This window comes from Podarcis melisellensis (assembly GCF_964234715.1).
Source record: "Podarcis melisellensis genome assembly, chromosome: 14".
NCBI classification, from domain to species: domain Eukaryota; kingdom Metazoa; phylum Chordata; class Lepidosauria; order Squamata; family Lacertidae; genus Podarcis; species Podarcis melisellensis.
In genome coordinates, this window is record NC_138546.1 from 43,638,866 (window position 1) to 43,666,727 (window position 27,862).

Genomic DNA, 27,862 nt, shown 5'->3' on the forward strand with positions numbered 1-27,862 from the left:
TTCTTCCTCCACCATTCACATTTTCTTCTAGCGCGGATCATTCTGCGAGCAGAATTGACTCTGCATGGCTTTCTAGAGATTTGTACATTAAGATAAAGAAGGTAGAATTTTTACCCGGAACGTTATCAGATCACAACTCTATTATTGTGGAATTAAGAACAGGGCAAAATTTCCCAATGAGATGGAGATTAAATGAGAACTTATTAAATGATCAAGAAATATTAGGGGAAAATGGGGGGGGGTATTAAAAGATTATTATATTTCTTCCTCCAGGAGAGATCTGGAGGGTGACAACTTGAGAATGGGCCTTTTCCTCTCCCTTTGAGGAATGCTCTCCCCCCAGGGAGATTTGCCTGGCGCCTTCATTAAACTTTTTTAGGCGCCAGGCATCGGGGTCAAAGTTCCTCATTAACCAGTTCTTTGGTTGATTGACATCCAATTCTCTTTTAAAATGTGTTGGGGAGGGGAGGGTTATTGGGTTGTTTTTGTTTTTATTGTCTATTTTGTGTTTTTAATATTGTGATTGTATGTTGCAACTGCCCCGAGATCTTGCAGGTATAGCACAGTATACAAATTTTAATAATAATAAAATAATAATAATAATAATAATAATAATAATAATAATAATAATAATAGTAATGGCTAGGGAGGGGACAGTGTAGGAAAGCTGCAATCGGGAGAGAATATAGTAGGGACCGCGGATAATTAATGGAATGACAGAAAGCTTACTTAGCCATGCTAAGCAACAGCATGAATGAGCCTCTAGTTGCTTGCCAGTGTGTGATTCAGATTCCTGGCACTTGAAATGAGTGAGCTTTAATCTTTGTTATCTTCTCTCAAGATTGGGGATGTATTATAGACTTCCAGTTGAATACTCAGGTATTTCACAGATAAGAAGTTACTCAGCGGTTGGATTGTTTTAACTTCCCCTCTTTTAAATATTTACTACAAGAGCCAATGGTATAGACTAGTTATAAAGTCAACAATGATATTTATATGGTGGAGGAGACCCCTCTCCCCAAGCTGGCCTTGGCATCTCCAGATTAGATGACAGAGCAATAGGAAATGCTTCTGTCTGGCAAGACCTTGGAGAGTCACTGCCAGTTACAAAACAAGGAGTGTTTCAGCTCCCTAAAGACATCAATTTATCATGGGCAAAGTTCTGTTTCCTCCTGACCTCACATCTGCTCAGCTCACCAATAATAATAATTTATTATTTATACCCCGCCCATCTGGCTAGGCTTCCCCAGCCACCCTGGGCGGCTTCCAACCAAATGTTAAAATACAGTAATACATCAAACATTAAACGCTTCCCTAAACACCTGTATCCTGTCTTTCTTGTGCACTGGGGTAGAAACCATGTGGCCCCCGCCAGGATAGCTAATGGTCAGGGTCTAGGGATGATGGACATTATAGTTTAACAACATCTGGAGCAGCACAGGTTCCCTGAGACAGGCTGCCAATTTAGGACTACACTTCATGGCTAACCAACCCAAATACAACATACTAGGGCAAGTGTGCTCAGTGGCATCTGTGGTTGTTTTTCCACGCCCTGTAGGTACAGGGGCACCACCCAGTTTATCAGTTTGCCATACATTGCACAGCCTGCGAATGGAACTGATAGTCAGTGGCTGAATGAACAGAAGGACTTCTGGGTAACTCTTGCTCCAGTTTCTCCTCTCTCAGGTATAGGAGTCTGGAACAAATACCTTGGGGGCTCAATACAGTTTTCCCCTACCCCCCGGTAAACCCATCGTTTTGGCTTAAGTGACACTACCTCATACTTCCTTGTGCTGAGTCCACAGAACGTCTGTGGGATTTATAACCCACTTCCCCAATCTGAGTCTATGCCAACAAGAACAAAACAGAAATATATATTCGCAAAAGGGATGAAGTACCCACTGCTGCTCTGCAGGTTACGTGGAAGAGCAAGGAACAGGGAATCTTTTCAGATACAGATTTAATGGGATAGCATAGAAACAAAGGACTTTCAGGTTCCTCTTTAATATCAGTTGGTATTTAGTTTGCAGAGACTTCTAGCCCCAGCTTATTAGAACTGAAAGCAGAAGGCAGATAAAAATGCATACAAGGCTTTTAAGGGCATGGTTGTGCTCAAGCTAATTTTGAATCTTTAGCACCAATGTCTCAGAGTGGGGGAGAACAAAAATCAAAGCAAGGACTCTGAGCAGGCAAGAAATCAAGTGTTTTCGGCTTAACAAAAAACTACACACTAGAATATTAGCAAGCACCAGACAATGTTTGGCTGCTAGTATTTAAATCAGGTTTTTCCAAGGATGATGAGAGACTGGCCAGCAATCTTCTCTTCTCCACCTGCAAATCAAGGGAATCTAGGAAGCTGCATTCAAACAGAGTCAAGACCATAGGGTTAATCTAGCTCAGTAATGTCTCCAAAGAGGACCTTCCCAGCCTTACCCAGAGATGTTACTGGGGATGGAACCAGGGGACCATCTGCACGCAAGGCATCTGTTTTGTCACTGAGCTATGGCTCTTCCCCAAAGCACCAGGATTGATTGAAACAGTGAGCCTCTCAAAACAAGCTGCTCAGGCAGAAGCAGCTCTTGCGCTAGAAGTGCATGCAAGGTTTGGAGAGTTTGCAACCTGGGATAAAATGAGGCTGGTGGATACAGAGAAAAGGGGAAAGTGTAGGTAGACTGAAAAGTACGTAAGGCTGAATATTCACAATTCACACACACCATCAACGAAGCACGAGTCATTTGAAGGCTCCTGCCAGCTCCTGCTGCAGAATGCCAGGGCTTTGCTTGTGGCACCAAGCGACAGGCAGATTCTGGCAGATGACTGCTTTCCCCAGAACACAGCTATTCAGTCGATAGTAACATTTGTTCCATTGCACCTCCTTGCCAGGAGCTACCACAATGCAGAAATAAGAAACAGATTAGCCCTGATTTTAAGTTTTATTACATAGTCGTCATGGCACCGCAGGAGTCACAGGAAGCATTCCTGGGCCCAATACCAAAGTCCAAAAAATACACAATAACCCCTGCCCATTCTCCGCTCCCTACAGCGGGTCTTGGCTTGTTAAAGCAGGGGACTAGTCTCTTCAATAGGAAAATATATATATGTGTGTGTGTGTTTGTGTGTGTATATATATATGAACCTAAATGAAAAAATATACAGTTAGAAGAAGAGTTACTAGCTGGGGAAACTGCTGCTTTGCTTGTGGAGTCTATCAGCTCTGCAGGATCCATCTGAAAGGCCAAGAGGTATAATGTAGTAAAGGCAGAATCAGTCCAGGTTGCATGAGTTTGCTTGGCCTGGTTAGGAGATGGCCTTTGCCTCCGGTAGGAATGCATCCCAGTACTTCACAAACTGCACAGGACACAAGAAAGAGGAGGAAATGTCAGCAAAGGAAAACACAGGCTGCTCATCTAAAAGTATCTGGTAACGCCACCCCCTTTTACCACCCACTGAAGGCTTTGTTCCCTTCCTTAATTCTTTTTATGTGGGTAATCAACATGGCCCTGCAAGCTGCTGGGGCATCTTTCTTTAGGCAAGAACATACAGCTATGCTCTGCCTTGTGTAATGCACTGGAGAGAGTCTGTATTGAAGGGCCACAGGGCAGCTATACTTTTGGTCCACTGGATTTCGTTCTCATATGGGATCCCACTTGCATTATGCACTGGATAGGAGCAAAAGCAGGGCAACTCTAACGAGACAGATGAGCATTTCACTGGGTTGCGTTGTTCTGCAAGGTGTCTCCTGGGATAAATAGCCGGCAAATGATGAAAGGCAAGGGAAGATGTACATGGCTGATTGCTCCCTCACCTGTTGCTGCGAATGTAACAGCGTCTCCAGGTATTTGGTCACATGAGTTTTGAAATCTTTTGTTTTCTCTTTCTGTAGACAAAGAATGTAAAAGAATAATAATAATGAAGACTTAACCATCCCAACAAGAGGTTGTAGCAAGTCTCTTATGAGACATCAGGCACTAGGATTCGGCTTGATACTGAAGGCATCCTGCTTCGTAAACAGCCGCATGCCCAATTAAACAACAACACACAAAAAACAAGCTTTGCCTATTGATGCCACAAAACCAATCAACCCCCAAGATGCCACAGAAATTATCTTCCTGTAACAGAACAGTGATGACTGTTTTGAGCAGCAGGAACAGGCGGACATACGGTTTGCAGATCTACCTTATTTCTAACCAGAACCTTGCACCAAAGGCTCAGAACCAGGGACACGGGTGGCGCTATGGGTTAAACCGCAGAGCCTAGGGCTGATCAGAAGGTAGGTGGTTCAAATCCCTGTGACAGGGTGAGCTCCCGTTGCTTGGTCCCTGCTCCTGCCAACCTAGCAGTTCGAAAGCACGTCTAAGTGCAAGCAGATAAATAAGTACCGCTCCAGTGGGAAGGTAAACGGCATTTCCGTGTGCTGCTCTGGTTTGCCAGAAGGGCTTAGTCATGCTGGCTACATGACCCAGAAGCTGTATGCTGGCTCCCTCGGCCAATAAAGTGAGATAAACTCCGCAACCCTAGAGTCATCTGCGACTGGACCTAATGGTCAGGGGTCCCTTTACCTTTTTACTGAAGCTCAGAACTTAAATTGCAGCATCTACCCCAGCTTCTCCCCAAAGCAGTGCTGTTCTTTTAAAACAGCCCAATCTAGAAAAAAGGCTTTTTGCTGTTGCTCCTGCTAAACTTAAACCAGAAACCTTGGCTTATCTACTGCAGAATCACCAAAAGATCCAACAATAGATTCAGACCTAGCTGCTGCCCACTCCTGTTGCAGTTTTGCCCAGCAAAATCAAGCCAACAGGTCTGTTTCACGCTAGATTCTGAAGCCACCTAAATACCTGCAGCCCAGTCTCACAAGCTATCACAGGAAAACTGACCAGCATTTCTTGGAGCTGCTTTGCAATGGAAACTGAAACCTCCATGTTAAAGCATTCAGTCATATCCAAATCTTTAGCTTTCCTTGACACAGAGACTACCAACCACTGTGTATCTGCTTTAGGGCAAAGTTTACCAAATTAAGGGCAATGAAAGCAGCATCCAAGTCAAACCTAGTTATGAGACCTTTCAACTTCCCCCACCCAGCAATATCTCAGTTCAGAGTGGTAGGAAACCAGTTCCCTGGTCTGCCAGCGCCGTGTTATACTGTCAAGTTAAAGGGGTTCCAATGCGCTTAATGCAAGTTCTATACCTCAAACCGCAACACCTCCTTCCGGAGAACTGCAGATATCCGTTCAAAGTCTCGCTCATATTGCGTCACACGAGATTCCCACTGCAGAAATGTGAAAAGGACAGATTGTCATGATGCAGAAGTGTGTGTGTACATCTTCATTACACACAACCTGCCACTATACAACACCCTAGAACAGACATGTAAGCAGATATATAAAGATAAGGCTTTTGTTAAAACCATCGGGTTTCCCCACTAACTGGAGTGGCTCATCTCAGAAAGAACCATGCTGCCTCTCCTTGCTTACAGATGAAGATTTGGTTCAAATAACCCTTCTGAGTTCCTCAGGGCTTATTAGGATAGGGAGACACACACCAGCAGGGATGAAGAGAGGAGACCTGTCAGGTTTGGGTGTCTCACCTCTGAGATCTCCTCTTTGGCTTGCTGAAGCTTGTCGGGTTTGTTGGCCCACAGCAGCCGAGCCTCTGTTTCTCGTTTCTTCTGCAGCATGATCTGGGCATCCTGCCAGCGTTGCCAGGTCTTCATCCGCTGGTCAAAGGCACCCTGTTGGCAGGGAAGGGCACACCTTCAGAACGAGTCTCTCCTCCATCAGGGAACACCACACACAACAACGGGTTAAATCAGAGCATCAAAAGACCCTCCAGTGCATTGTACACTTCTGAGACAATGGCCGGCTGTAAATGCTGCATCTTCAGTGGAATGTAAGAAATGGCCTTGGGAGGCTGGTAACCCAAATGAAAACACGTTGAAAAGGAAAGAATTGAGTTTGCATATAAATTAAGATGGAAAAGAAGAGTTTCTGTGGGAATAACTGCGCAAGCAGGCAGAGGACAGTAACTTTCAGGGATAAGAAAATGCAGTTACATGAAACTTAGAAAGAAAAATGAAAGATTTAAATTACTATAACCTCACTTGTTGTTATCTAATATACCTATATGCAGGAGTCAGTAATGGGACAGCTGATGGTTGAGAAATTTGCTAAAAAAAAAAGGATGTTAATTAGAGATAAATCTGGAAAATAAGCAGCATTTAAAAGGGGAAATAATAGAAATATCTGAGAGAATGGGAAGCCAGTTTTTGGAAAAAAAATTGTTTTTGTTGGGTCTCTGGGCCGTAATAAAGGTTGATGATGATTATTAGTTTTAATTTGGCACTGTTTTGTTATAAATTTGAAAAATAAAAATAAAAATTGGTACCTCCCTCCACCTCCAACACATGTTGTGGACAGTGGAACAGCAGGATGAGACCTGGGTGTTCTACAGTCATCAACGCCAGAATAGCAGAGTGTTGTTGTTTTGATTACCCACAGACTCATTGCTATTCTGGAATCTGAATGATGGGATCATGGGAATGGCTAGAGACAATTTAAAATGCCCTTGTCTAATATTAGGTAGCTGAGCAGCCCAGTCAACAACAGTAGCACTGCAAAAGCAGATAATTAATTAATTAACAGTAACAATAATTACTTATTTATACCCCACCCATCTGGCTGGGTTTCCCCAGCCACTTTGGGTGGCTCCCAACATATTAAAAATGTAATCAAACATTAAAAGCTTCCCTAAACAGGGCTGCCTTCAAATGTCTTCTAAAAGTCAGATAGTTTTTTATTTCTTTGACATCTGATGGGAGGGCATTCCACAGGGCAGGCGCCACTACCGAGAAGGCCCTCTGCCTGGTTCTAACTTGTTTACAGTGACACACCTGGGTTTATTCAGAGCACAGACTTGTTGTTTGTATCTCAAGAAGGCCTCTGAATTTAAGGCCTGGGGCTCTCAAGCCCATGACTGGGAACGTAGGCATTACACATCAACACATTTCAGCTTCTTGCCAAGGCATTCTCACCCTCACAACAGAAAGAAGGCGAATGTAGTCACTCAGGAGCTCAGCCAGGAGGAAGAAGTCACTGTTGGCCTGTTCTTGGTGCAGCTGTTCAATCTTCTCTTCCACCTCAGCCAGCTGGGAGAGCGCCCGGGACATGGCGGTGTTGTCCTCTGAACTCCCCAGCATGGCTAAACTCTTGGCAAACTGACCCGTATTCAGTGACAGTTCTGGTGGGTGGAACAGAAAGCATTAAGCGCAGCAGGAAACGTGAGAAACTAAGCCAGCCAAGGATCACTGCTGGAGATGCAGCAATTGGTTACACAACCCACTGGCCTGCACCTTGCCGTTTGGTATTTTGGGATATGCTGCAGCTGGAGACTGAAGATGCTACAGAAAGTAAGGACCTGGATTACAGTTTGCCACATGTTATGCCAATAATTGCATGTTGCTATTTGCCACGTGGCAGCCTCCCATGGCCCTGGAAGCTCTTTGCTTTCAGTAGCTATTACCCATCACTGCCATGCAGCCCCTGGAAGGTTGCCCAGAAGGAAATGTGCACGTTTGGGTTGAAAAAGGTTGCCCAGCCCTGATTTGCAGCATGCTCAAGATGCTGCACAGAGATCTATAGAAGGCTTGCATAGTTTTTCAGCTTTACAAAGCAGGTGCCAGGAGCGAACCCAAAATAATCACACCGTGCAAGCTGGAGTTAACTCTTTATTAGCAAAAATATGATCTGCACAAACTTGGGTGGAGGACTCATGAGTACAGAAGCTCATCCCTGGTAGATCTTGCCCTATGGATCAGTTGCAGAGACTGAAAGCCCCCACCTCTTCACAGCTGCCTAAGTGATCTCCTCTCCAGGGTTTCCCCCAAGCAATCGGAGACTGTGCCTGTGTGAATCCAACCTCTCCTCTGCCCTTTTCCTGCCTCTTCTGGTTCTAGATGGGGGGGAAGCTTGTTGCAGCAGGAGGGGGAGACACCTGTGACTCTTCATGAGCCTGACTCATCTCTGCCTCCTGGCCTCCCTCCTCCCCTGCTCCAGCTTCTGCCTGATTCTGGACTGCTCTCTGCCACAGACTCTCAAGCTCACCACGTCCTGTTACCTCTTCTCAGTCTTCTTCCCTCTGACCACTCATTATTGTCCCACCACCACTCCCCGGGCTTTGAGCCTTCTCTGCTTGATGGTTCCCCAACTGGTTTCTCCCACTTCCCACCTGCGCCCAACCAGTCCATGACAGCGAATTGCGACGTTACCTTTCCTGTGATTAACTAGCAGTTCTACAACAGCATGTAGCTTCCGCAGGCGCTGCTCCTCACATTCCACCTCCTGAAGCTTCTCTTCAAACCACTGAAAAGAGGTAAAACCACCAAGGTCTCATTTTAGGGGAAGACAATGCGATATCCAGCTAGGCCTGGAAATACCAGCATGGTGCCCTCTGGATGCTGTTAAACTCCCATGAGCCCCAGTTAGCATGGTATACTCAGGGATGGTGCAAGTTGTGGTCTGCCAACATCTGGAAGCCGCCATGTTGGCAACCCCTGAGATAGGTATTCAATTCCACAAACACTCCCCAAAGAAATACATTTATGTCAAACAGACAGCTGTTAAAAACTTACGATGTCCGACTCATTCATCTTGATGGTCATTTTGCTGACGGCATCAGTAGCTCTGTTGAACATCTTCAGAAGTCCAGCTCCACTCAGGGTCTGAGTGCCAACTGCTCGGGGCAACTGTAGGGAGAGTAAAGCCTGATCATCTACAGCAGGGGTCAGCCACCTTTTTCAGCCGTGGGCCGGTCCACTGTCCCTCAGACCTTGTGGAGGGCCGGATTATTGTATTTTTTGCGCCATAGGGCACACTGGACCATAGGATGCACCTAGTTTTTAGAGGGGGAAATAAAGGGGGAAAAATCTTTCCCCCCAAGCCCCAAAGAGCAGCATACAGCCTGCGCGCAACCTCTCTTTCCGGAGGGGTTGTGCACGGGTATGTCACAGGCCAAGCCAAGACAGCGAGCGGGATGGATCCCGCTCACTGTTTTGGCTTCCTCTTTAGCCCCGTGCAGCCTCTCCCTGCCAGAGGGGTTGCACGCGGCTATCCCTGAAGCCTTCCGAGCGCAGCGCAAGTTCCCACTACGCTCCTCAGGCTTCGGCTTCCTTTTGCTGAAGCCAGGAGAGCAAGACTTTCCTGGCTTCAGCGAAAGGAACCTAAAGCCTCCAGAACGCAGCGGGAACTTGCGCTACGCTCCGAAGGCCTTCAGGCGGCTATCCCTGATGCCTGGAGAGCGAGAGGGGTCGGTGCGCACCAACGCCTCTTGCTCTCCAGGCTTCAGCGAAAGCAACGGGAAGCCTCTGGAGCGTGGAGGGAGCACTCCCTCTGCGCTTCGGAGGCTTAGCGTTGCTATCGCTGAAGCCAAGGAGCCTGCATTCGCTCCATAGGACGCACACACACATTTCCCCTCAATTTTTGGAGGGGAAAGACTGCATCCTGTAGAGCGAAAAATACGGTATATTTTTTTTGGTGGGAAATGAATGAATTCCTATGCCCCACAAATAACCCAGAGATGCATTTTAAATAAAAGGACACATTCTACTCATGTAAAAACACCAGGCAGGCCCCACAAATAACCCAGAAATGCATTTCAAATAAAAGGACACATTCTACTCATGTAAAAACACGCTGATTCCTGGACTGTCCACAGGCCGGACTGAGAAGGCGATTGGGCCGCATCCGGCCCCCGGGCCTTAGGTTGCCTACCTCTGATCTACAGCACTGACAAACTGAGCTACTTGAAGTCTTATATTAAGAGGCCATGAAAGAAGCATGAAGTATAAATGGGTACCAGAGATATTCCAAACAGAGGCAGGCAGCAACGTTTGGCAGAAAATACCCCCGAGTTCCATACAGTTCAGAAAATGGAAGCATCAGCCTCTATTTTGCACTAGGAAAAGCCTCTTGTAAAACAGAAAAGGAGCTCCGAGGCCCATCAGTTGTGAATGGTATTTCTTCCCATATAGAAACTGCCTCCTGGGACTGGGTCCCTGCTTTGGAAAGAGACTGCCTGACGCACTTGCTGTTTTCTTTCCATGCTATGTACTAGTCAGCTGGGATGGACCACCAGGTGGGAAGAGGGGTTTAATGTGCAGCTGCTAACATGTCATATTGTGCTGGACGCTGGAGTAGCTCTTGAAATCTTATAAGGTTCTAATCTTGTTCTCTTCCAATTTCATGATAGCTGGGCCCAAAAGCTGAGGAGGCCTCTCAGAGTACAAGAAGGCATCAAGACCTCATCTGATCCAATCGCCTGCTAAAGATTAGCATCCTCCTCCAATAAGGCTGCTCAGTGAACAACCTATGCAACCCAGTAACAACAATAGTAATAGTAATTACTTGTACCCCATCCATCTGACTGGGTTGACCCAGCCACTTTGTGTGGCTTCTAACAGAGTAAAAAAGAACACAAAATATACAAGACATTAAAAGCTTCCCAATACAGGGCTGCCTTCAGATGTCTATGAAAAGTGGTATATTTATTTATCTGTTTGACATCTGATGGGAGGGCGTTCCATAGGGTGGGTGCCACTACTGAGAAGGCCCTCTGCCTGGTTCCCTGTAACTTCGCTTCTTGCATTGATGGAACTTCCAGAAGGCACTTGGAGCTGGACCTCAGTGTCCAGGCTGAGTGATGGAGCAGTGACGCTCCTTCAGGTATATAGGTAAACCCCAAGTGGCCCAGACGCCTTTGGGAAACAAGTAAAATCAGTAGACCTAATTATAAATCATGCTTCTGGAGCTGCTAGGAATACAAGCCCATGACTTGGAAGCAAGGGAGGGATATTGTTACAGTCCCATTCCTAGAACACATTCCAAGTGTTCCCTGAACATATGGGTACTTATTTATGATTTGTGAACTGTGTATAGCGACTAGAACTTGCTTGCTTTCCTTTTTTAAAAAAAGGAGAACATGATACAACTAGGCAACTTTTGTGGTGAGAATTCACCACAAAACCACACATTGACTGGAAAGCCTAATTTCACACCAGAACCAGTGAGCAAGGAAAGCAGAAACAAGCCGTGATGCCTCAGCACGAAACCAGAGGATTGAAACTAAGCCTATTTGCTGAGAAGTTGGTTACAACTACAGAAAGCAACAAAGAGAAGAAACTGTGGCCATGCTATGCATTGAAGTGTCTAATATTAGCCCTAGTAAAGGTAAAGGGACCCCTGACCATTAGGTCCAGTCACTGACAACTCTGGGGTTGCGGTGCTCATCTTGCTTTATTGGCCAAGGGAGCCAGCATACAGCATGTGGCCAGCATGACCAAGCTGCTTCTGGCGAACCAGAGCAACGAGCAGAAACGCCGTTTACCTTCCCGCCGGAGCGGTACCTATTTATCTACTTGCACTTTGATGTGCTTTCAAACTGCTAGGTTGGCAGGAGCAGGGACCAAGCAACGGGAGCTCACCCTGTCGTAGGATTCGAACCACCAACCTTCTGATCAGCAAGCCCTAGGCTCTGTGGTTTAATCCACAGCACCACCCGCATCCCATATTAGCCCTACACAACTGCAAAAGGAGAAAGTTAACTAAGTTAGCTCCATTCATTTCAATGGCTCTGCTCCAAGTAAACTTTGCTGAATACCACCCAAAGAATACTGACAAAAAAGAATCACAAGGCTTGCATAAGGCAGTGTTTCCCAACCTTTTTTGGGCAAAGGCACACTTCTTTCATAAAAAAAATCTCGAGGCACACCACCATTAGAAAATGTTAAAAAATTTAACTCTGTGCCTATATTGACTATATAAAAAGTACAGTGGTGCCTCGCAAGACGAAATTAATTCGTTCCGCAAGTCTCTTCGTCTTGCGAGTTTTTCGTCTTGCAATGCACGGTTTCCCATAGGAATGCATTGAAAATCAATTAATGCGTTCCTAGGGAAACCGCCTTCAGACCAGGTCCGGGGACAGTCTGTCCCCCGACCTCTTCTGAAGGCTGGGGGGGACAGGGACAAGGGCTTTTCTTCCCAATGCCAGCCTTCAGAAGGCTGTTCTGAAGGCTGGCAGTGGGAAGAAAAGCCCTTCTTCCCACCTCCCGCCCCGCAAGCTCCGGGGACAGGAGGGCTTTGCTGCCAACCGCCAGCATTTTAAAAGCCCCTGCTGTCCCGGGGCGATTTTAAAATGCTGGCGGGCGGGAGCGAAGTCTCCGCTCCCCCGAGGAGATTTTAAAATGCTGGGGGTCGGCAGCGAACGCTTCGCTCCCGCCCGCCAGCATTTTAAGATCGCCCAGGGCAGCGGAGAAGTCTCCACTGTCCCGGGAAGGCAGGCGGGGGGAGCAAAGACTTTTGCCCCCGCCTGCCTTTAGAAGAGGTCCAGGACCTCGTTCCGATGCCCGGCGGCGGGGTGCGAGGTTCCCGCCCCACCGCCCGGCATCGGGGCATCGTTCCGATGCCGGGCGGCGGGGTGCGAGGTTCCCGCCCCACCGCCCGGCATCGGGGCATCGTTCCGATGCCGGGCGGCGGGGGGAGAGGTTCCCGCCCCACCGCCCGGCATCGGGGCATCGTTCCGATGCCTGGCGGCGGGGGGAGAGGTTCCCGCCCCACCGCCCGGCATCGGGGCATCGTTCCGATGCCTGGCGGCGGGGGGAGAGGTTCCCGCCCCACCGGCCGGCATCGGGGCATCGTTCCGATGCCGGGCGGCGGGGTGAGAGGTTCCCGCCCCACCGGCCGGCATCGGGGCATCGTTCCGATGCCGGGCGGCGGGGTGCGAGGTTCCCGCCCCACCGCCCGGCATCGGGGCATCGTTCCGATGCCGGGCGGCATGGGGGGAGAGGTTCCCGCCCCACCGCCCGGCATCGGGGCATCGTTCCGATGCCGGGCGGCGGGGGGAGAGGTTCCTGCCCCACCGCCCGGCATCGGGGCATCGTTCCGATGCCCGGCGGCGGGGTGCGAGGTTCCCGCCCCACCGCCCGGCATCGGGGCATCGTTCTGATGCCGGGCGGCGGGGAGAGAGGTTCCCGCCCCACCGCCCGGCATCGGGGCATCGTTCCGATGCCGGGCGGCGGGGGGAGAGGTTCCCGCCCCACCGCCCGGCATCGGGGCATCGTTCCGATGCCGGGCGGCGGGGGGAGACCTTGCCTCTCCCGCCTCCCTCCCACGGCACACCAGGCAAGGTCTCACGGCACACCAGTGTGCCGCGGAACACCGGTTGGGAAACACTGGCATAAGGAAGAGACCTCAAGAGCTTAGGGCTGGAGCACAAGACTATTAAAAAAAAACACAAAAAACCTCTCCTCAGTGTTTACGCATCTAGCAATCCCTATGCCATCAGAAACTCCTCAGCCCCACTCCAGGAAGAACAGTCTGAAGTGGCATGGAGTAAGTCCCAGTCAATCTGTATCAGGTGTCACATGTCGCTCACTAAATTGCTGCAAGACTGAGTGGCCCAAGAGCAGCTGACCAGAGGGAGAACACACAAGTGGTTTCTCTGTTTTGACAGAGAAGCTGTGAGAAGAGGTTTGTGCCTTTCTGCCTCCTCTGCAGCTCACCAATGTGTCCGAGAGTAGAAGTTCGTTCCGACTGAGAACATCTACAAAACGAATTCCTCAAGAGTTTTACCAAATAAACCATGTTAGATAAATAAACCGGGCCCCAAGTGTAGAAACACTTTGCAGACAAGTGTTGTGCACTCAGGTACGGCAGCAAACCAACCTCATCTTTTTCCAAGAATTCCCTGACGTCTGGGTCCTGCAGCATGGTTGGATGGTTGACCGTTCTTTGAAGATACCTGTGGGAGAGGAAAGTATGAGGCCAGGCTCCCTTCATTTAGCATTTATTTTTTAAAAAGGGGGCAGGGAATGCACATTGACATCACAACATTCAGGACAATTGGAATGTGTGGAATTTGCATTTTGCCAGGATCCACAACCAAGGGAGGAGGGGGTGGAATGTGTGGTGGCAGCTGTTAATGGAGAAGAAGACTTGAATGATAGGGATGCTTAGGTAGGCATGATGGGCAAGATGCCGGTTTCAGCTTGAAAACGGCTCTTTAGACGGCAAGCAGCAGGATTCTGGGCTTAGAATCAGGTGATGGAGTCGAGCTGTGTGATTTCTCTTGGTGGGGGAGACAGGAGACTGGGGGAGCAGCAATGCTGGTGAAAGCACTGCATCAGGCAAGATGTGCAAGGGTGACATTTTGGAGCTGAATTTCAGAAGCCAAGCTCCACTCCCATCAACATCAAGAGAGGTAACTTATTCAGGGAAAGACTATGGGGTGCAGCCTCTGCAAAACTGCTGGCTAGCAGGTTTGCTCTCCAACTCATTTGAGAGGCACACTCCTAAATAAAGGTAATAGAGCAAAACATGTGATGTCTTAAGGGAAGGTGACCCTTTTGCAGTCTGCATCACTGATAGCAAAAGTGTAACAAAGCAGAACAAGAACTGGAACGGTGCCTGCTTCCTCTCTCACTTCCCTATCCAATGAGAGATACCTGAACCTGCTTTCGATTTTAATTATCTTTGCCAGCCCCTGTTTTTATCAGAATTTAACTTCAGCTAGTAGGATCATGCTAGAAGAGGTTTGTTTGTTTGTTTGTTTGTAAAGGTATGGTTACAGAGAATGTTTTATAACTGATGGAAATTCACAGGATGATGACGCTGAGGAATTTTAAGAAAAAGCATGCCTTGTTAAAATCAGCTTGAAAGCAAAGGAGATACTTTCTTTATTAGGTTGAAGTCAGAGGATTTCTTCTCAGAAGTCAAGAACAAAAAGGAGGCTGCGTTTTGTATTATGAATTATTTCAGGCACTTCTTCCAAAGCTTTCAATATTTGCTCCTCTGACAACACAAAGGAGAAGGGTTAAAGCTCTATGGCTTCCTTTCCCAACCTGATGCCCTCCAGATATTTTGGGTGGCAACTTCCATCACCCCCCACCTAGTAATATGGCTAAGAAGGCTCAGAGCGATCTCTGCTTGGGGATTGGGAGAGCTGCTGCCATTCAGAGAATACTAGAGGGACCAATGAACTGACTCCATATATGGCAGTTTTCCCTCAGTAAAGAGTTTTACATAGCAGAGTAGGCCAAGTGAACAGCTTACTGTGGCCTTTGACAACGGTCAACTACAGCAGACAGTTACATGCATGGAGTGATTACCTCTCCAAGGCAGCTCGACGTTTTTCTAGGAATTCTGTGGAGGAAGAATCTTCTTTCCCAACTTTTACTTTGGTCATTCCTGGAACAAGGAGGAAGCGATATGGTCAGCTGTACCTGTGCTGCACCTTCAGCTTGCTCTCGCTGTGGCTTTAATAGAACAAACATGTCCTCAGTGCAGCACCTGAGCACCCATGTGAAGAAAACTGCTCTCCCCTCTGCAAGCACTGTGCGCAACTGACTCCAACAGTGCTTGCAGAGCAAGTCAAAGAGCCAGAAAGGCATTATGACAGCAGCACAGGTCACATGAACACTGTGCGTCCAGAAGGGCATTGCTCTCCATAGAAAGCCACAACATTCTGTGTAGAGCCCAAAGGCAGAAATGCTACAAGAGGCTGAGTGAGGCACATGGAGTATTGGTTTAGTATAGTAGTAGAGAACTGCAGACGGAAGCCGGCAGTGAAACTTCACCAGTATCAGAGACGCAATATTAGGAAGGAAGTCAGGTATGCCTTGTGTGTTTATCGCTCTCTGGAAAACAAAGAGCAACCAACAATTACACGCACAGGGCGCGCAAGGACAAGGTGGGCTGATGATGCTTTCTTGTTGCGCAGTGTTATGCTTTTAAAACTCCATTGGCATGTTTTAAGTGTTAATAACCTTGGAAAGGTTAAGATCACAGTATCAAGGGCACCTCAGTTACAACGATGCACTGAAAACAGAGAGCAGAGGTCTGCAGAGTTGTTGCTGGCAGAGCGACTGACCAACCTCACCTATCAAACTCTTCTCAGGAGGTGGGGGGACGATGAATCCATTTTGTGCGTGCTTCTCCGATAGCTTCTCATACAAGCCCAGGAAGTCGCTGAATCTCCTCTTCACAGAGAACTGCTTATTCCTGAACATTGGCAAAGTGGTCTGAGGAGGATACAATGACATCACGTTAACATGGAAGCATCCTGTATCAAGTTATATCTTACAAACACAAGCATGTGCATAGAGATGCTTTGCTTGCAGAATTCTTGAAGCTATAAAAATGAACTATTATTTGCCACTGCTATGTTACAAATAGAGCCAAAGCTATCTCCTTGGCGATCTTGCGATTCTTCTTCACCGATGGGGCCCTTCATATCCCATCGGCGTTGAAAGTCTTCAAGGCCAAGGTGATTCCGACAATTGCTTATGCCATCTCAATTTGGGGGACTTTTGTCAATCTATCTCACCTAGAGGTTATTCAAAATCAGTTTTTAAGAGGGATATTGAAATTGCCCAACTGTGTAAGTAATACAGCGTTACGCATGGAACTTAACACTGTATCCCTGGAAAACGCTCTGTGGAAGCACATACTTTGTCACTGGTTATCTCTATGGCACAATCTCCCAAACTTGTACTTGATACAATGTATGTGGAGAGATGATTTCCAGAGCCCATGGGTAAAAAATCTACAGCTGAAAATTATGGCAATGGGAATCTCCCCATCCAAATTACTAGAGCAGGTCATAGTTCCAGCTAAAAGAACAGTAACCTGTAAACTAGAGGAGATGGACTTGCAGCAGAACATGGTCTTGGGCAATGGTACCTGCTCACCTCTAAACCTTGGTTTATTACCCCTCTTAAGGCTCCCAAACTATTTGAATTCCTTAACTTCTTCGGCTCATAGATATGCCTTTGTAAAGGCAAGATTCAACACCTTCCCATCGAACGTGCTGAGAAATAGATTCTCCAATGGACAGATATCGCTCTTATGTGATTGTAATTGTGGGGCACCGGAATTGTTGCATCACATAATTCTTGATTGTGCTTTTCACTTATCGGCCAGGAGCAAGTTTCTTGCTCAATATCTTAAGGGAATTGCCGATGATACGACTGAAGCCAAACTGAGATATCTATTAAATGATGATGACCCCCTAAGATCACTCATGGTTGCCAGATTCTTGATCAGCGTCCTATCCCTAAAGAAGAGAAACGGACTCCTGTGTGGCTCGGATAATCCCTTTAAACCATGATCTATGTTTTAGGATGTAATTAGGTGATATCACCATTGATGTCTTCTACTAATTTATGAGCAGAGGGCGATGTTTATGTTACAAATTTGTTGTAATGTATGATGTTGGTCTTTTGTTTTTGTTTTGCTTTGGTTCTTGTCTGTTTTTTGTAAGTTTTGGTGGTTTTAAATTTGGAGGTTCAAGTACATTATGGTGGTATGGGAAACTGTTGTGTGATGGGCCAATGGCCGTAATAAAGATCAATCCAATTTGCCACTGCTGCGCTGCCACACTTTTTTTTTTTTTGGAAAGAACTGAAAAACACACAACATTGGGAAGCATGAATTTTACATTGCTGCAGTCCTTTGACTGCTTACCTGGGAGTAAACCGCTTTGAAGACAAGAGGACTGAACTCTGAGTAAAACATACTTAGGATTGTACCATAAGAATATGAAAGGCACTACATATAGTAAAGGTAATGAACACTTGATTTTTTACTCAGACAAAATGACAACGATGGAGATGGAGCTGCTGCCCTCCAGAGGTTCCCAGGCATGGTCAGGATACAATAATTCTACTGAGATAAGGCTGTGACCTGGTTTATGCCACTTTGCTTCCCTTTGAGTATACCATATCAAACTGTCCTCCACTTGTAAAAATGGTTTGCCATGCAGCATGAAGAAGTTATGTTCAGAAGCAAAGACTCTCTTGAAATTCTTTGGATCCTGCCCGATATATTTTTACTCATTTGCAGGAACAGGAGAAACACAGGCTGGAAACAGAAACCACCAGCACTGTGGCTGGGCTTCAAAAGGATGAGCAGATTTAACTCACCAACTCCTTGTCTTTTAACTGATCAACCAAACTGAGTAAATGAGATGTGCATGTGACTAAAGATTCCAGAGTGGATGCTTCGAGATATTCATGAAAAATATTAAGAAAAGCTTTCTGTTAGGAGCTTCCCTCTTACTGAGATTTACCCAGAACCAAGTGAGCATAAAAAAGTCCTTTAACTCTCAGCTCCAGAAATTTAAGTTGGCCTTAGCTGAGCAAAGCAAAGCTGTACTTGAACAGTCTGCTGGTGTAACTAGGTATTCAAGTTCTATTTCTTAGCCATTAACTGGAATGTTGTCATGCTGAAGAAGAGACTTGTGTAAGAGGTTGCACACCCCTATTAAAATAGTTTCCAATCATGCAAAAATATTTTTATTATTATTAATAAGTTCAGTTTTTCTATATCATGCTTTGATGTGTGTGTCTGGGGGTTGGGAGAAGGCCTTTCCTCTGAACTTTTTGATGCATCTTACTGTGTTTTCTGTATTTTCCTTCAGAATGTACTCTCTGGAAGCCACAGGAGCCTGACTCCTCTGCTGTAAGGCCAGCACCAATCAATATAGGAAGGGTAGGAAGGGAAATGACTGCGCTACCCTAAGAAAAGAAACTGGTGTGTCAATTGAAAAGTGCATTGACTACCCAAGGTTTGCAGTGCAGTACCAATGGAAAGGCAATTTAAGCAGAAAGCCAACTGAAAGGAACTTCGCATTGATTGGACTCGGTGCTACCAAGAAAGAGTGTAAGACATACCTGTGTTGACACCTTGTAGGCCACATAGGCATTCATACCATCTCCTATGGAAAGGAGGAGAAAGGAAGGAAAAAATCAGTTGTCTCTAGCAAACTGCCATACTGTGGGGATGCCTCCTCCTAGTGGGCTCTTGGTAAACTGATTAGCGGAGGCTGTTGCCCAGGATAGCTGAAGAATCTCTGCTGATTGTTTGAGGGTCATGCCACGTATTGCAAACTAGCTTTGATCTTATCACATGGCTGTGGATTAGCCTGTGTACCTTACGCAAGGTTCTTAGTGCAATCGTGGTGTTTACACGTGCTCAAAGCACATTTGAAGCATACTGAACTCCACACCATTTCAAGGCATGAAGTGACCTCGAGAAATTAAGAATCAGGGTTGTTTTTTTTTGGGGGGGGGGTTGGAAAAAGCTGTAATAGGCAGTGTAGCCCAGTATCCACCTTCCCAGAAGTCCTGCTTAGCTCCCAAATGGCTTATGCTATTCTACTGGGTGAAACCCTAGAATTTTGCTTTTTAGAAAACTGTCAGGAAGACAATCCTCCAATATTGAATTCAACATTACCTGCAACAACTCACACTTCCATAATGGCTGGGCAACTATATTTCAGCCTAGCAAGGTGACACAATTTACCTGAAGCTGAACGTAAACTTACCAAACTAGCAAGTATAGAAAAAGGGATGTGAAGCTAAAAATGGCAGCAAGTGAAAAGTTATATGCGCTAAACAATGAATCAATTTAAAAGTGAGATAGTTAAGCAATAGCTCTGGCCGAGAAGTTTCCGGGCAGCAGAGTGAATCACAAGCTGAGCCATGTGATGTTATAACAAAGGCATGCAGAATTCTGGGCTGCATCTCATGTTTCCTATATCAAAAACATTTGGAATTCAATAGGCTACTGCTGGAATAATATGTGCATCAGCTGATTTTGTTGTGGAGTGTGTGTGTGTGGGGGGAGAGGAACAGTGAACCATAGAAGACTCCAGAAACAAGTTTGCAATGAAGGTTTTAGAAAAGCGTGGTAGTTTGTAATACTGTAAATAAAGTTTACTAAAACAGAGTGTTAGATCTGGCAAGCAAGCAAAGACGAAAACAGTTAACCGGTCAAGGATGAAACATTCTGAACATTTCCCATTTCACTGAATAAATAAGCCCCACTTGAGTATTTTTCCATCTTGCTAGTCACCCCCCATGTATGGAGGTGGTTCAGATGATCCAGGAGGTCTCCTTCAGCTATGCAACCATACAAGCTACAGGATGCTGACAGCTGAAGCTTACACAATAGTGGCTCCTCAGTGGTGCCAAGTACTGTCTCTACTTCCTACAAAGATGAGCCTAACATAATAATTAGTGACTTGTTATACTGCTAAGATCTGGGAGAGCTCTGCACATCTGCCCCAGGCTGAACAATTAAGTGGCTGTTATGGCACTGAAGGCATTTAAAAAAAACAACAACACACAGGATGCTGGCCAAAGAATCCCTTCACTGCACACGGCTTGCTTTTCAGAGCATAGAAAGTCTAAAAGCAAGTAGCATAAATAGATAGAGAATTCTTTTTGCAGAATCCTTTCCAGTAATAAAACCTGCAGGATCTGTGCAGCTGCAATAAAATATATGTGCCAAATTATCTATTATGCAAAATAGCTGCATCTCAGCTGGTCTTGAAATATTCCTCTCCAAGAAGTCAACTCCTGGTGTTGCTAGGTGAAAATGGTGCACATGCTTTGAATGCCAGTAAATTGGAAGATGGTTGTATTAAGTCAGGACTTAGGAGAACGACCGTGTGCATTCAGCCAACAGTTGCAAGAAGGTGAAAGCCAGCACACCTTCCATGTGTACATTTGAATTTTAAGGTTCCTGTACACCAGCTCCCAACAAACTGCTGTCTCTCATTTAAGTAGTATTTTTGGGAATTAGGGCACAAGAGTAGCTGAAGTGCAGGTATTGTTTTAGGCAAGCTCTTGTATTCAGGGCCCAAGTTGCTTTTTAAAGCACAAAGACTTTTTAAAATGTTGAGCAGTTTAAAGAGCACCACAGAAATTCAGGAGTGAGAGGGAAGATGCTGAACAAACTGCTGTACTGCTGCTTCACCCCTCTATAGAGCTGTGCATCAGTCAAAAGCCTCTATAGAATCAGATTAAAATCTAAATATTCAGGTTATTAATTACTCAACAGACACAAAGTATAACTTAAAAGGATCATCTGTTGCTTGGAAAACAAGCTCAAAGCAATGACTTCAGCACCTGCAGTAACAGAACACAATTGCCTTAAGCCTCTGGTCAAGAACACAATATATGAGACCATCCAGCTTCAGAATGGGCATCTATTGTATTACACTTGAACATATATAAGTTAAGAAACCCAGGTGATTATGCTGTTATCACCCACAATGGCACAGAAGGGGAGTGGGAAGTTAACACAGTAATCAGTTTTCCCCTTGACAGTACTCTTTTATCACATTTCTGGCAACAGCAAAAACTTCAGAAACAAGAAGCTTTTGTAGAATCTTGCACTGCCATTCTATGCAAGAAGCAAGAGCAAAGTATTGAAGCTGATCCATAACAGTAAGTGATGGGGGTTGACAGTTCAATCAGTGCAGTTCTGAGCTCTACCACCGAAAGCAGAACTTTATTACCAGCCTTGCCTCAGTCCGGAAGGCAAAACACATACCCATGCAGCTTTCCCCTTCAATTATGTCAAGTAATTTCCATTTCATAGTGACTCACCAATTTTCTCAGGATCACTCACTTCCACTGAAAGTTCAAATTTGTCTTCCTGTTCTTCTTCTTCCAACTGTAAGAGAAGTACATTCAAGTCAGTTAACCCAGGGACTTCTGTCAGGACGTGTATCAGGCACAACATAATATTCACATTTGTGTGTATATTTAAATATTGTGTGAATATTAAAAGAGTTAGGGTGTAGACTGAAGGCTACAGCATGTAGAGCTCATTCATATTCAATACATAAAAAAATAATTTCTAACATAGTACCACAGCTCTGAAGCATCCTCTCCTAAATGGAATCTACTGTTTCCTAAAAAATTGTCTCCTAAAAAATTCATTTTTGTAAGTTTTTTCTATTTGTCAGGTTCAATAGGGTCCTCCCCAAAAAAAACATATTATTTATATATAATTGACAAAATAGTAAATGTTGTAAGCTTTAAAGTTGCAAGGCAGGAGATATGTATTTTATATATTACCTGTTAGATGTGGGTATGAAATTAGCTTAGGAATGTAGCTATTCACAATAGTCACCAAAATTCACCCTTCCCAGTTGATATACAATATACAACTGACTATATGACTAGCCAATCACAGAAACACATACCTCCTCATAGGTTTTTGACTGTGGCTTAGAAGGCAAATTTGCTGTTTTCTCTAAAGAAGGGACAGGGCTGATCACAGTAGCCATCTCTTTCTTCTGGTTGTTTTGTGTGCTATCAAGAGACAATTCTACAGTGGCATCTGAAAGAGGATAAGATTTATAACTGGGGGCAGAGAACCAGAATGGCTTAAAAATCAGGAAATATGTTGAGTTTTTCTAGGCCCCAAGAAATGTATCAGGAAGAGCTACTAGACATTATCCTCCCCAATTCCAGCCTGTGTGGCAGGCATTCAAGTTAGAGATTTGCCGTAATCTTTGGCAATCAAATCTGATCAAGGAATATTAATATGCAACTATAATGCTGCTGCACTCCTTCTTTGTACTAGGCCACAACACCAATTCCTGCTCTTTCTGGATGGATTTATAGTGAAATAATTGCCTAAGTCATACTGCATACCATAAGAATATAATAGCCCCCTGGATCAGGCCAATGGTCTATTTAGTTCAGTATCCTGTTTTCACAGTGCCCCAAGGAAGACTGCAAGCAGGACCTGAGCGCAACAGCAATTTCCCCTCCTGCAGGTCCAAACAACGGTCATCCAGAAGTATGCAGCCTTCAGCAGTAGAGGTCAGGACTGCACTGAGAAGCCACCTGAAAGCTGTCATTTAGGTTATGTATAAACTTTGTTTTCTTCTCCGAACTTATTTTATTGACCTTTTCAAAATACCAAAACAAGAATAAACTTCATTTTGCATAAACTTCATCTTGTTAGCAAACAGGTCCCATCAGTTCCCAAACTATCTGAAAACAAATGGCCAGTTGTCAGTTTAAAAAGAAGAGGAACACATGTAAATTGTGGTCTGGACCTAGGGACATATCTAGGCACACGTATGACAGATGAGGTGGTTGGGTTTCCTGTTTGGGAGCTTTCATGTTTGAAGTATAGTTTAGTACAAAGACTTGAGGGCCTGCTAATTTCACTTCCTTTAATTAACCTAAACACAGAGCGGCTACTAGCCTGGGCATAAGCACTCCTTGGAGAACATGCAATTATCACAAAACTGTCCTAATTTGAACATGTAGAATTACCAGAATTAGAAATACCATACATTTGTTCCAACTAGCTTTCAGCTAGTTAAATACTCTACCTGGTTTTAAATCTCCAATGATCCTCCTTGGCTCAGATTTACGTGTCTAATATTATCACCATCTAATATTATCTACTTAGCATTCATATAAATGTTCACGTGCGTTACGCTGTAAGTCTTACAACCATGTAAGATAACTCTGTACAGTGGTACCTTGGGTTAAGTATTTAATTCATTCTGGAGGTCTGTTCTTAAACTGAAACTGTTCTTAACCTGAAGAACTTTAGCTAATGGGGCCTCCCGCTGCCGCCACGCCACTGGAGCACGATTTCTGTTCTCATCCCGAAGCAAAGTTCTTAACCCAAGGTACTATTTCTGGGTCAGCGGAGTCTGTAACCTGAAGCGTCTGTAATCTGAAGCATATGTAACCCGAGGTACCACTGTATTATTACTTCCCACCCGTCCCATGTTGCAGATGAGGGCACGGAGGCTGAGATCACCTACTTGAGCTTGTGGTAAAAGCAAAATTCAAACTGGAGATTTCTTGATCTGTAGTGCCACTACAGCACAACTTTTGAGCTCATGTCTAGAGATTTTCTATAGGAGAGATCTAAAGCCCCATTTCTGCCAAAGTGTTAACAGCAAAAGACTGCTGTAACTGCTACATGGGTTTTAGCAGAAGAATATCAGCAGACAGGCTTGCTTGCAAAGTCAAGGTGTTTGTTTCTAGCAACTTTGTAACACCTTAACACAAAGCACCTCTTCTCCTGTGCAACTGGAGAATCCACAGCAGTGCATGCTTTCTTAAGAACTTACACCATCACACCTGGCAAGAAGACATACCTGCGAATAGGTCCTGATCATCCTGTTCCTCCTGAACACCATTTTCTGTGGAGGTAGTTCTTACTGGTACAGGCGACTCTTTCTTAGGCGACATTGGCTTGCTCTAAGAAGAACAGATAACAGTTATTATACATTGAAGTTATTGAAGTATATGCCCACAGAAGCCTGAAAAAATATATTGCATGCCTTCAGCCACATGGATGCTACGGGTTTCACAAAACTCTGCCAACTTTACCAAAGGTAAAGTTGTTTTGCAAACCCAATGTAAACCCTTACTTTTTTTAAAAAAACCTTCCCATTTCAGTACATTAAGTATGTTTCTTCTCAGCAGCTATGAAGAATAAAAGTCAAAAAAAGCTTCTTTGGGGTGGAATTAATAATGCATACATTGGTGCATTTTACACTATTCTGTCATTGTAGTGCTGGCGTATAAAGGCCCACTGTTTCCCAACAGCTTTCTGAAGACACAATGCTCTGGTATCTGGAGACAGCACTGACACTGTTTGCACGGCTGAGTTGCTAATTTCAAAATAAATAAATAAAATAGCAGCATGAACGGGGTCACAGACCCAAGAGGCACCATGGACAGAGCTGTTGAGGCTAGAAGTCAGACTCTTTGTTGCCAGAGCAATGAGCTGCAGGAGCAAGGCTTGCTGACGACAAACAAATCCTTGGAAGGCTTCAGCCCCCTGCAGCTCTGCCAGAGCCATACTGCTTCAGAAGGAAGCTCTTATGTTTCATGCGCTCCCTGAAGTTCTAAGTTGCAGAAACTTGATTGGAAGTTTGATGCTGCAAGTTTCTGCACCCTTTTACTCTGTATGAAAAGGCACAGCTCATGGCAACATGCGGCCCTATGGGGGTGGGGGGAAATCAGATCAGAAGTAGATATACTATTATCCATGGAGAATTATTAGAAAGTTACCAATACTGAGCAGAGTAAATCTAGCCTTTCCAACAGCTCTAGTCATTTTGCTGAAGTTTTGCAAGTTTTGCATGATTTCTACAGAGATTGAGCAACTTCCGGCATCATGCTTACTGATTATTTCCAGTCAATTGGTGCCACAGAGTTCTTCCTCATCCCCTTACCAGGAATCTGAATTTCAAGTTCATCTCCTTTTATGTAGGTATCTCAAAACCATTCACTTTTTAGGTTTTGCAGTTTATCCCACAGACTGTTACCTGAAAGAAACATTTCTTTCTGGAAACATAAGACCTGGTAAACATTGACTAACTATGACTCTTAGCCAATTAGCTGCATCTAGATAAGATAGGACATCCACTGCAAAAAAGGGGCTCCTCAAGCAGAATTCTATGCCCTGTTTGCAGTTTAGAAGTTACCTTCACATTAACTTAAGTTCTAAACTTCTAAAAAAGGAATCAGGATAGGACAATTTTGCTAAAAACTTAAATGCACCAAACTTTCCCCATCACATCAATTATATTCCATCACACGATGAACATACCCAGGGCTGGTCAAAGGATGGTTGAATGAACATGGGAACAGTTTTTTGCATACAGTAAGAAAGGCTTTTCAGGATGTTGTTGATAAGAACAGGTAAAAATTGCCATTATCAGCAACAGTAAGAATGTGAATCAGTAGATTAAAGTTATCCTCCTTTTGAGGACAGTAGATTAAAGTTATCCTCCTTTTGAGCAATTAACCATAAAGTAAATTCAAGTCCTTTCAGACTAATGGAGAGGGTAACTGTTCAGTGGAAAACATACCACTGACTCAGGATGCAAAAGTGACAAACGAGTGTTTAAAGACTAATCAGGTGTATGACCTAGTATTCTAGCAGAAGTGTAACATAAAACAAGCCTCAAAGTAAACAACATACATTTTAAGACAAGCAGTAGCAGCAACTCTCAGGAAGAATACAAAATATATGCTCTTATGCAGCATGGAATTTAAAGAGCCTCCTATGAAGTCTTATTAGCAAAGAAAGGCTGTGAAACAGAGAAAAGATGATAGATTAAGTAGCTACAGAGAGGTAACATATTAGGCTGCTGCATTGCTGCGATGGACAAAACTGGTAATTGAAACCTAGACCTGAACTCAACTCAACCCAAGTGTAGAACTTTGATCAAACAGTCAACACGGGTGGGAGCTCCAGCCCATCCAAAAGAGGGGGCAAAGATGATTTTATGTTCTAGATTTAAACTGCTTCCGAGCCTCCACTATGCAGCAGATTCATAACATAAACCCAAGATTTGATTTCCCATCACCATATCCTTACAATCAATCAATCAATCAATCAATCAATCAATCTGCAGCATTCTGAGAGGAAGCCATGCCCACTGTATTGCAGGAAAACCAATAAAGAAAATTGTGGCACTTTAAATGCCACCAGGTTTATCATAACACATCTTCAAGGAACAGAGTACTGTACAGGAAGACTGCATAAATGGGCTACCCACCGAAGGCAGGTGCCTATACAGGAAAGGGGAGGGGAGATGGGTAAGATATTCGCCATTTAGCCTTTCCAGCCCCACATGCATGATTCTTTATGGAATTCGTACACCATCTTTCACTGGAAGGTCACAGGGCGCCTTACAACACAAAAGCACAACACAAAATGCACGACGAAAACAACACAAGCAGACCAACCGCACCTTCCCGCCCGCATGCACGGAAAGATACACCCACACCCTTGCCTAACAACTTCGTGGAAACTAAAGAAGTGGGCAGTTTGCCGCCCGTTTCCGAAAGCTTGCACTGCCATTAAGTTTGCAATCCTACACACACAATTTCTCATTATATATATATAATTATGATTTTCAGTTTTATGCACTTCAATGAGTTTACAGTCATTTTAACATTTCGAAACTTGACTCCCTCCCCCTCCCTCTTTCTGCGGTTCCTTAAATTTATTTTTAATATTTTCTGCTCCACACACACACACAATTTCCGGGGTAGCAAAGCCCCACTGAAGCCTGCGAGGCTCCGCTTCGGGCGAGACGATGCACGGGAGCATCGGACCCGCCGTGGCCCCTCCTCGCCCTTGGCCAAGTCCGCAGAAACTTCTCAAGGCAGCGCCGAGGGGAAGGAGGGCGACTGACAAGGCGGGGGTTCTGATGGTGGTGGGGGTCCCAGCAGGGGGAGGGAAGGAGGGCGCCCCCCCCAGGAAGCCACTCACGGAGCTGCCGGTGAAAATGTCCTCCCCGTCCGAGTCGCTGCCCGCCTCCGGGACGCCCGCAGGCTCCGCCGCGGGGAAAGGCGGAGGCAGCCGGTCCACAGGGGAGCCTCCCGACGCCATGTCGCCGCCGCCACCCGCGGAGGCCACTTCCGGCTCCCGCACAGCCCCGCCGGAAGCGGCAACAGGCGGCTTATGGGGAGAGGGGAGCCCGCGGCGGCGCCAGGACGAGGGGGCGGGGCCTCGGAGAGGGAAAAAGGGGCGGAGCCGGAGCCGCCCCTGGGAAAGAGTGAGGAGGGGGGAGGAGAGGGGGACGGGGGTGGGTGGGCAGCCAATCAGGGCGGGGGAGAGAAGAGCAGGGCGTGGCTTCTTGGCATCCTCCTCGCCCACGCCTGGTCCTACCTCGCTTGGCTTCTGTGGAATTGAGCCGGGGGGGGGGGCTTACTCCCGAGTAGACGCATGCCTGGGGCTGGGCAGCCGGCTCCGCCTTGCTTTTCCAAGGAGCGCAAGGCGGCCTACTACACGGCTCGCTTGAGGCAATGTGGGGTGGTGGCGAGACCCACAGGGGCAACAGATCCTGCCTCTTCCGTCGTGTAGGGTTGCCACCTGGTTCTGGCAAAATACAGGATAGGGGGGGGCGGTTAGGGGGGGATTCCTCCCCACCCCCCCAAAAAAGCAGTGCATTACAATCTAACTGGATGACCCCTCCCGAATTTGTCACATGCACTTATGAATGTGCAAATTTATGAATGTGCAAA

General features: G+C 45.7%; 1 protein-coding gene across 1 annotated transcript; it reads right to left on the reverse strand.

Annotated features, from left to right (window-relative positions):
* Window positions 1-2,914: 2,914 nt before the first annotated feature.
* SNX1 (sorting nexin 1) lies at window positions 2,915-27,265 on the reverse strand. Its single transcript, XM_081888920.1, has 15 exons — window positions 27,108-27,265; window positions 23,971-24,073; window positions 22,042-22,178; window positions 21,440-21,506; window positions 18,716-18,759; window positions 15,922-16,063; window positions 15,152-15,230; window positions 13,710-13,785; window positions 8,624-8,737; window positions 8,261-8,354; window positions 7,028-7,233; window positions 5,585-5,728; window positions 5,186-5,266; window positions 3,806-3,877; window positions 2,915-3,348 (listed from the first exon to the last, which is right to left on the reverse strand). The coding sequence occupies exons 1-15, from the start codon at window positions 27,225-27,227 to the stop codon at window positions 3,298-3,300; spliced, it is 1,530 nt and encodes a 509-aa protein (XP_081745046.1). The 5' UTR covers window positions 27,228-27,265; the 3' UTR covers window positions 2,915-3,297.
* Between the last annotated feature and the right edge of the window lie 597 nt (window positions 27,266-27,862).

Bases quoted from the DNA above. Each gene is read 5' to 3' on its own strand.
- SNX1 (XM_081888920.1), bottom strand. From the start codon at position 27,227: ATGGCGTCGGGAGGCTCCCCTGTGGACCGGCTGCCTCCGCCTTTCCCC. The intron at 15,231-15,921 runs GTGAGGTTGGTC...TCCTTGTTCCAG, and splicing joins TCCTGAGAAGAGTTTGATAG to GAATGACCAAAGTAAAAGTT. The intron at 3,878-5,185 runs GTATAGAACTTG...CTTTGTCTACAG, and splicing joins AGGAGGTGTTGCGGTTTGAG to AAAGAGAAAACAAAAGATTT.